This window comes from Drosophila obscura, unplaced genomic scaffold, assembly GCF_018151105.1.
Source record: "Drosophila obscura isolate BZ-5 IFL unplaced genomic scaffold, ASM1815110v1 contig_165, whole genome shotgun sequence".
In the NCBI taxonomy this organism is placed as follows: Eukaryota; Metazoa; Arthropoda; class Insecta; order Diptera; family Drosophilidae; genus Drosophila; species Drosophila obscura.
The window spans coordinates 174,946-183,096 of record NW_024542752.1 but is presented as its reverse complement, the minus strand read 5'-3'; the positions used below and the strand labels follow the sequence as shown (position 1 = coordinate 183,096).

Genomic DNA, 8,151 nt, shown 5'->3' with positions numbered 1-8,151 from the left:
GAACCAAAAACCAATCGCCTTGCTGATCATCAGTGGTTCGAAGAGCGAACCAACTCGAAGCACTTTTGGTTCACGCGTGAACCAGTGATCGCTAACGAATTTTGGAAATTATCTCTGTAGAGTGCTGCCCCCCAAGGATTAAAAAAAAACCTGTCGCATTGAGCTAAGAAAAGTCTATTACATATATATATATATTGGGATTAAGAGCACTTAGTACTGGAAGTGAAACATTTAACGAGGATCGAGAAAACGGAATACCGAAACATTTGGGGGATATGGGGAGCCAGGCTGCTACTAGTCCTTGAATTTGCCGAGAATGATCTCCCGATAGAAGGGGAGACAGTTCATGCGGACATTGAGGCGGGCGCAGAGCAGGAAGATGCCCGAGAGCTTCCGGTGAATGGAGTAGATCTCCTCGGGCGGCGGACATAGCCGATGGGCCACCATGGTGGGCACCAGGGCGGCCAGTCGCTCGGTGGTATTCTGCTTGCCAAAATCAAAGTCGCCGTCGTAGCGAAAGATCTCGCCCAGAATCATCACAGCATCGACGTGGGCCTGCTCCATCTGCTTCGTCTCGTAGCCGGTGAGGAAGCCCATCTGGCGTGACATCTCGAGTACGCCCTGGCGATTGTTCTGGGCGGCACTGATGATCACCTGGCGGTAATTCCGGATGAACTCGTGCTTGTAGAAGCGCGTCGAGCCAAAGTCGATGAGCATCAGCCGCCGACTGGGCGCATCGTACAGGAAGTTCGACCAGTTCGGATCCGTTTGCATGCACTCAATTTCGAAGAGTTCGCGCAGGCACAGCTTCAGCACGCAGGCGGCAATGTGGGCGCGATGCTCGTAGCTGTCAGGGAAACGCAAGGCAAGGGGATTCGATTAGGGAGGGCATCTTTCACCAGAGGGGGGGAAGCACAGCACTCACCTGAGGTCGAAGCACTTGTCGAGGGGCACGCCGGGTATCAGTTCGGTGGTGAGGACACTGGAGGTGGTCAGATCGCGCACCACCCGTGGCACATAGTACTCCGGATAGGGGGCGATCATCTGGCGGAACTTCTCCGTGTACTCCGCCTCGCGATCGTAGTCGACCTCCCACTGCAGCTCCCGCTTGGCCACGCGCACCACATTGTCGATGAAGAAGCCTTGCGGAAAGACATCCCACACCTTGAGCATGCCCACCAGATTATCGATGTCGCTCTCGATGCTCTGGGCCACGCCCGGATACTGGATCTTGATGGCCACCTGCATGCCATCGGTGAGCGTGGCGCGGTGCACCTGCCCAATGGAGGCGGCCGCAAACGGTTTGTCCTCGAAGCTGCTCAGCCGCTGGCGCCAGTCGGGCCCCAGCTGTGTGTTCATCACGCGCTCCACCTGCCAGTCGGGCATGTAGTCGGCCGCCTGGCGCACCCGCTCGAAGGCCTTCGCCAGCTGCGGCGACACCACGCTCGAGTCCTGGATGCTCAATATCTGGCCGATCTTCAAGGCCGCACCGCGCACCTTGCACAGCGTGTCCACGATACGCTCCGCATTCGCCGGACTGAGCAAGGCCTCTCGCATCGTCTTGGAGCCGCCCATGCCCAGGGCGCCCTTGGTCAGCTCGTTCAGCGTGCCGATGCCCAGGCCGGCGAAGAGGCCACCAAAGGAGGCCATTCTGCCCAGGCGCGAGGCTGGCACACGCCGCTGCTTGGCCACCTTGCTCAGCTCGGGCACATCGATGCCGCCCTCGTTTCGCCGAGATGTGTCCAGAGGATTGGGCGAGGGACTCGCTACAAAGCGCAGCACATTGTCCACGTACTGGGTGTCCCTGGCGAGGATGCCTTCGGCTGGACCGGCTGGACTGGCAGGCGGCGCGATGGGCACCTGCTTGCTCTGGGTGGTGGGCGTACGTAGGCTGATCTGACGGTTTTTGTTGCGCTTGGACAGGATGTCCTCGAACTCCTCGAGCGTGATGGAGGATATGTCTAGGTTGGCGGCATCCAGCTCCACTTGCCCGCTCGTCGCCGTTTCACCAGCGCCTGGCGACGACCTTCGCCGCTCCTGGCTCCGGCCAGCGGTTGGGCCCGACAGTTGGGGCATCATCGAGAGTTTCGTTTCCAGCAGCGAGCAGATTCCCTTGGCCACCACGTAGCCCCGTTCGGTCGTCTCCTGGAGCACCTGTTGCACTTTCTTGAGCTCGTCGCCCGGCTGCTCACCTGCTCGGCGTACGGTTTGTCGCGTCTGACTCACGTTCTCTGCCAGCAGCTCGCGCACGCTCGAGTTGCTCCACAGATGCTTCGTCAGCGCCAGATGCTCGCGACCGCACGCCTCCGCCACCAGCTGCAGGCCCCGCAGCACCCCGATCAGATCTTGGGCGCCCCGCGACATCCTCCCCCAGGCCACCCCTCTGCTGCACTACACTATTCCGGTTTACCCACAGATGACGACACGGTGGTCGCCGCAAATGCGGTTGCGGAGGCGATGTGTGGGCGACACTTGAGGTGATGGTTGATGTTATTGCTGATGTTGCTGCTCGCTTTGGGCAAGTTTCGGCCTTGTTTTCGGGCCTCTTCTTTTGTGCTAGTTACGTAAACAAAATAGCGGAACAAAAATAAGTTCAAGAAATGCGGAAAACGGTCAAATGGCGCAAGTTGGCAGCACAGTTGGACCGGCAAGTCGCAAGGCTGTTATCGATATACATGTATTTGTTGTCTTCTTTGGAAATCCCCACTAAAATCCGCATTAAATGGTGGTAGCAATTTGCTAAAATGCTTGATGGCATAGAAAGGATAATGTTGCTGCTCTGACTGCGAATAAAAACCGAAAATAAAGCAAAATATTGTGAAATTAATAAATCAACATTGCTGACCTTTTGCAACACTACACCATTAACAGTCACAGTTACAGTTATGGTGGTATAAAAAAACTAAATTTATATTTGTAGATCGTCAATAGCCGATGCACCCAGACACCCATATATATATATATATACAATTTGTGACTAACTAATTTTAAAGGTATACAGGTATTGTTCTACACCACCGACTGACTCGCTGAGGCACTTTTACTCTGTCACCCTGAGGCCTACTTTCGCGGCAGGCGCCCGGCCCGCTCCGTTGTGGGATCGGCCAGCTCCCATGCAGGTCGAAAGTCGCCCGGTGTCCCGCTGCAGGGGCTGCTGCTGCTGCTGCACGAGTCGAGGCGTTTCAAATGCGGATTGGGCACCGTGTTGGACCTGTAGCCAATGGAGGTGTATCCCTTGTCATACAGCGGGCAGTAGGCCACGCAGTTCAAATGAATGTAGTGCCAGACGTCATGGTAGGACCACTCCAGAAGCGGGTTCAGCCGCATCATAGGCGGCCAGCCATTGTCCGTGGGCTGCAGTCAAAAAGGAGAAACAAAATTTAGGCAACGTGAATGGGGATGGGGGACTGGGGCACGAACCTGCATGGGTGCGAGGTGCTCGCAGTAGGGATCCGTGTTTCGGCTGCCCACAAATACGCCCTTGATGCGCGGCATATCCGCCGACATGTGGGTGAGGGCCTCCTTTAGCGACTCTTCGTACTCGATCAGCTGGACGTCGTAGTGCTGCACGCAGCGCGCCACAAACTCGTCGATCTCCGCAAAGGCGTCGTCCGACTTGATGTACAGCATGGGTATGTCCCGACTGCTGATGCCCTGCTGGCGGCAATAGCGCATCAGCAGGTCCAGCAGCACGGTGCAGTCCTTGCCGCCGTTAAAGCAGAATATGAGCTCCTCCACGCCATACAGCTGCAGGGTCTCGTCGAAGAAGTCAAAGGCCGTCCGCTGACGCTGCTCGATTCGCGCTCGCGTCTCGGCTGTGACCACAATGTGGGGCGACGGCGCCTCGGGAGTACGGCCGGTGGCCATACTCTTGCCCCCGTTCAGGGTCAGTAAACTGTTGTGGCGTGGCGGCGAGGGATTCGGAACGGGTGTTGTGATCGTCGTGGTGGTGGTGGCGGTGCAGCAGCATTTACTCATGACGTTGAAGGGGCTCTGTACCGCATGGGGGCTTCCGTATGCGGCGGTACGACGATAGATGTGTCCCAGCCAGGCTGTGCGACGTAGCATCCACTCGCTGAGAGATCTGTCCGGTGCTGGTATAGAATGCGGCCAACTGCTGACTGTCTGAAATCGTTAGCCAATTATAATGCATGTCAGCGCCAACTTTCTACCCGATGCCAGATCGGACCTTCCCTCGCCATGGAAGTGTGTGTCTGGGTGGCTGTGTGTGTGTGTGTGTGTGTGCGGTCGTGCCTTACATAATATATTTTGTGTAAATAATCAGACAAGTGTCTCTCCGTTGCCACAAAACCAAAACACACAAAACCCAATCACACAACTGATTTGCGTTATCTTCAAGCCAAATTACATCACATTCGCAGCCTGGAAGCGACAACCGCACACACACACAACACACACACACTATAGGAACACGTGCATGCGTGGATAGTTACTTTCACATTTAATTCTCTGACTCTTCCGCTGCGTCTAACTGTCCACAACCAACATTGCTAATATTAATGATTGATTGCTAATAATAAATAAAATAACCCAAGCCGGAGGGACAGCTGTTAGAAAGAGATAGCATATACGATAGAGGTGTTTGACAGCTCTAGTATACGAATTGTGCTGCTGAAAGTATCGATATGTGGCAGTTATTCAACACTGTCTCTATCATTTGATCTTGCTGAAATTAAAATAAAAAGCAGTTGCTCATTAAAGAGCGTTGAATGCTTCGCTTAAAATCAAGATTCGTTTGATTTGGTAACGCAACAAGGTAGAAATTAATTATTATATTTTCATAGAAAAACATCAGTCTACCAACACTAAACGATAATGACAGTCATCGATATCGTGTAGCTCTGGACAACTCTGATGGCGCCGCATTTAAACGTAATGTTCAAAAATAATTTTATTTGCATGAATTACAGGATTTATTTGACATACATATAACAAATGTTGGCTTACGTTCTCTGTGATAACATTCAACAGAAAAAAAAGGCAATGCAAATATTGTACACGTTAGCTAATAGCTATACACAGACACATAACAAATGGGCACTATTGGTGTTGCTCCCAGAGCCTCCATCATACGTCGACATTGTCCAGGACATTGTCGATGAGGCCGACAACCTTCTGGCGAAAGCGCCGATTCTGCTTGCCGCTCATCTCCTTCAGGTAGGGGTGCAGGCTTATCAAAAAGGAGTAATCCGCATCGGGTCCTGGTGCCCCTGATGGTCCTAGTCCTGCTCCTGCTGCTGCTGCTGCTAGGGGCGGTGTGGGCATGGCCGGTGCCGGGGTGGCCGCCATTGGTGGTTGTGGCGGTGGCGTCGACAGTTTGTGGTGTGACAGCAGCCCGCTATTGTTGCTGGGATGGTGGTGGCTGCTGCCCTTGAACCAGTGAGCCAATTCCGTCCAGTTGTCCATGTTTTGGTGGTGCCCCAGGGCGGCAGCCATTGTGGCCGGCAGCGTCACCAGCGACGACTGGTGGGCCACAATTTTGTCGCCCCGCTGTTGAGTTTGTGGCAGGGTGTGCTGTGGATGCTGCTGCTGCTGCTGCTCCACCTTGATCGACTGCAGTCGCAGGGGCAGGCAGGATGTGGGCGAGTGCGTGGCATGGTCCTTGCCCTCCTCCTCCGAAACCTGAACATCGAGCGGCATATGCGTATGCGTCTCGCCCTCGCTCTCCACGCTCTCTTTGGTCTCGTCCTCCTCCTCCTCCTCCGCGCTCACCATCCGCAGGTGACCCACTCCGGCCAGAAATGTGGCCGCCGTCGAGGTGCTGGGCTTGCGCAGCACCATGCCCGCTGTGGCCGGACCGGCTGCCACTGACACCTGCTTGTGGCAGGAGCGTGACTTTGTGTAGGGTATGAGAAATTGCAGGTATTTGGACAGGTAGTATTTGCGCTTGCCGCGTCCCGTCTGAGTGCGGGCCAGCTTCAGGGAGCGCAGGAAGCTGCTTCGAATGGTGCGCCAGCGCTCGCGGCAGTTGCGTACTGCGGGAGAGAGGAAGAAACAAAACAAAACATGAACAAAAGAACAACAGTTACTGCTTGCTGCTGTAGGGTATGCGCCGTGTGCAGCAATTGCTGAAAAACCCAATTGTCGGCCCCCAGAGGCAAAAGCAACAACTAATTGCATGCAAACGCTGTGCGACACAGTGACACACCTACACAGTCACACCAGCTGCATTGAAATCGCAGCGCACTCATATAGAGCCATCACAAAAAGCTTGCATCACACACACACAACAACACTAGCAAGAGGCAAATGAGCACGCAATTGAAACCAACAAAAAAAAACAGAAAAACAAACGCAAACGCAAAAATGAAAATGAAATTTGATTAGGAGTTGAAATGAATGATCAGCAAATTATCAGCTGGTGTTGGTGTTGCTGGTGGCCTGTACCCGTGTCCTTGATTTCATTGGCAACATGCTGCCAGGCGCGCTGCACCTCCTCCTTCTTGCTGTAGCCGGGATGCGTGTAGTTCCATAGACAGGCCTGGCTCTCCACGAGCTGCACGAATTTCACATTGAATACGGGATCGTCCTTGCGGGCCATTCTGTACAGCTTTACAGCACTGTCCTGGCACCGTTATCTCTCGCGGCCAAGCACATCACACACACACACACATACAGCTGCACCCACAGTTGTCGCACAGTGGAACGCACAGTATAACGGAGAGAATTTCGCGCGCGCCAAATTGCAAATTGCAACAATCCGCGAAAATCGGCAAAAAAAAAAAATGGTGGGCAAAGGAGCAGGCGATTGAGGTGGCGAGGCGTCAACTGGTCGCATCGAAAGCGCAACGAAAACTGAGCGTGAAAAGCTGATTGGGTGGGGGGGGGGACACACAAAAGCTGCAGTGCACACATTTTATGCTGTGTGTTTTTGCAAAAGCAACAATGAGCCAACAGCTGCAATGCAATAAAAATTGTATAAGCGCTGCGGGAGGGGGCAAGTGGCACAAGGGAGGGGGGCTGTATAGTGGCAAAAATCAAAAGCAGCAGTGAGTAACGTGGGCCGCGTTGCAATGGTGTTCGTGTTGGTGTGACTAAAAGCGATAAAAGCTTCTGCGATGACGTCACAGGCTGCATTTGTTGCATGCTATGTAAACAGAGAAAACGAGAGAGAGATAAATAATATTGAATCACTACGATGCACCACTGCCATGTGCTGTCGTTCCCACTGTGCGGTGAGAGCTAATCACAGCTGAATCAGCAAAAGTGTTGTCAAAAATGCATGAGAACTTAGTTCTTTCTATTCAAATATTCTAATACATGAAAAATTCTTGGTTGTTGGTTAGCTCGACAAGTGTTTATTCATTTCAATTTGCATATTAACGAATTTTTTCGATATGCGCTCCAGCGCTCGCTATCGATGTATCGATAGGCAAATGGTTGATGCGCCTTCCAGCACTGCTGCACCGCATATGTAACCCCGTAGCTGTTGTTTTTCACGTTAAATTTGTATAAAAACGATGGCTGCTAGCACGAAACTTCTGCTGGGCAGTGGCCTCTGCCACAAACTGTGCCAGGTGAGTGCCCACCATTCGGCTATATCCAAAGATTGAATTGCCATCCCGCTCTTGCTTCAGCTGACACGTTCCCTGCACACGCAGCCCGCACGGCTGTCCAGCTTCCGATCGTCCAAGGAGGTGCAGACCCTGGAACAGTATCCCGAGGTGGAGCCCGTCGCGAATGCGGCTGCCTGGAAGTTTGTGGAACGCCTGCTGCCGCCCCAGACAGTGCCCCGGCCGGTGGCCAAAACTGATTACCCATCCGGCTGGCAGCCACAGAAGTCGGACGGCTCGGACAGCGGCTATTTTGTGGCACGCACCAAGAATCACATGGTGCCCGTGTATCTGCACACCCGTTTCCGTGGCCAGCGTCGCATCACGGTGGTGCGTCGCGTCCAAGGCGACATCTGGGCCCTGGAAAAGGATCTGCGTTCAGTGGTGGAGCAGGCGCGCAATGGCAAACTGTGCGCCACGCGCGTCAACGAGCTCAGCGGCCAGATACACATCCACGGCGACTATGTGGATGTCTTGCGGGATCATCTCAAGGCCAAGGGCTTCTGATTGCATTACCTTTTGTTTGAAATAATATTAGAAATATAAAACCAATGCTTGTGGCTGAATGGAGTAGTCG

General features: G+C 53.6%; 4 protein-coding genes across 4 annotated transcripts; 1 reads left to right on the top strand and 3 right to left on the bottom strand.

Moving 5' to 3' along the window:
• Positions 1–160: 160 nt before the first annotated feature.
• Positions 161–2,619, bottom strand: LOC111070676 (atypical kinase COQ8B, mitochondrial). Its single transcript, XM_022361392.2, has 2 exons — positions 926–2,619; positions 161–847 (listed from the first exon to the last, which is right to left on the bottom strand). Exons 1-2 carry the CDS (start codon positions 2,362–2,364, stop codon positions 295–297), a joined length of 1,992 nt encoding a protein of 663 aa, XP_022217084.2. The 5' UTR covers positions 2,365–2,619; the 3' UTR covers positions 161–294.
• A 273-nt stretch (positions 2,620–2,892) lies between these two features.
• On the bottom strand, positions 2,893–4,580 carry LOC111070688 (FAD synthase). The gene is made up of 3 exons (XM_022361412.2): positions 4,455–4,580; positions 3,421–4,125; positions 2,893–3,354 (listed from the first exon to the last, which is right to left on the bottom strand). The coding sequence occupies exons 2-3, from the start codon at positions 4,066–4,068 to the stop codon at positions 3,061–3,063; spliced, it is 942 nt and encodes a 313-aa protein (XP_022217104.2). The 5' UTR covers positions 4,069–4,125; positions 4,455–4,580; the 3' UTR covers positions 2,893–3,060.
• Positions 4,581–4,894: 314 nt separating this feature from the next.
• On the bottom strand, positions 4,895–6,822 carry LOC111070711. The gene is made up of 2 exons (XM_022361443.2): positions 6,409–6,822; positions 4,895–5,996 (listed from the first exon to the last, which is right to left on the bottom strand). The coding sequence occupies exons 1-2, from the start codon at positions 6,560–6,562 to the stop codon at positions 5,089–5,091; spliced, it is 1,062 nt and encodes a 353-aa protein (XP_022217135.2). The 5' UTR covers positions 6,563–6,822; the 3' UTR covers positions 4,895–5,088.
• A 605-nt stretch (positions 6,823–7,427) lies between these two features.
• Positions 7,428–8,140, top strand: LOC111070713 (probable 39S ribosomal protein L49, mitochondrial). The gene is made up of 2 exons (XM_022361445.2): positions 7,428–7,538; positions 7,599–8,140. Exons 1-2 carry the CDS (start codon positions 7,482–7,484, stop codon positions 8,079–8,081), a joined length of 540 nt encoding a protein of 179 aa, XP_022217137.2. The 5' UTR covers positions 7,428–7,481; the 3' UTR covers positions 8,082–8,140.
• The last annotated feature ends 11 nt before the right edge of the window (positions 8,141–8,151 follow it).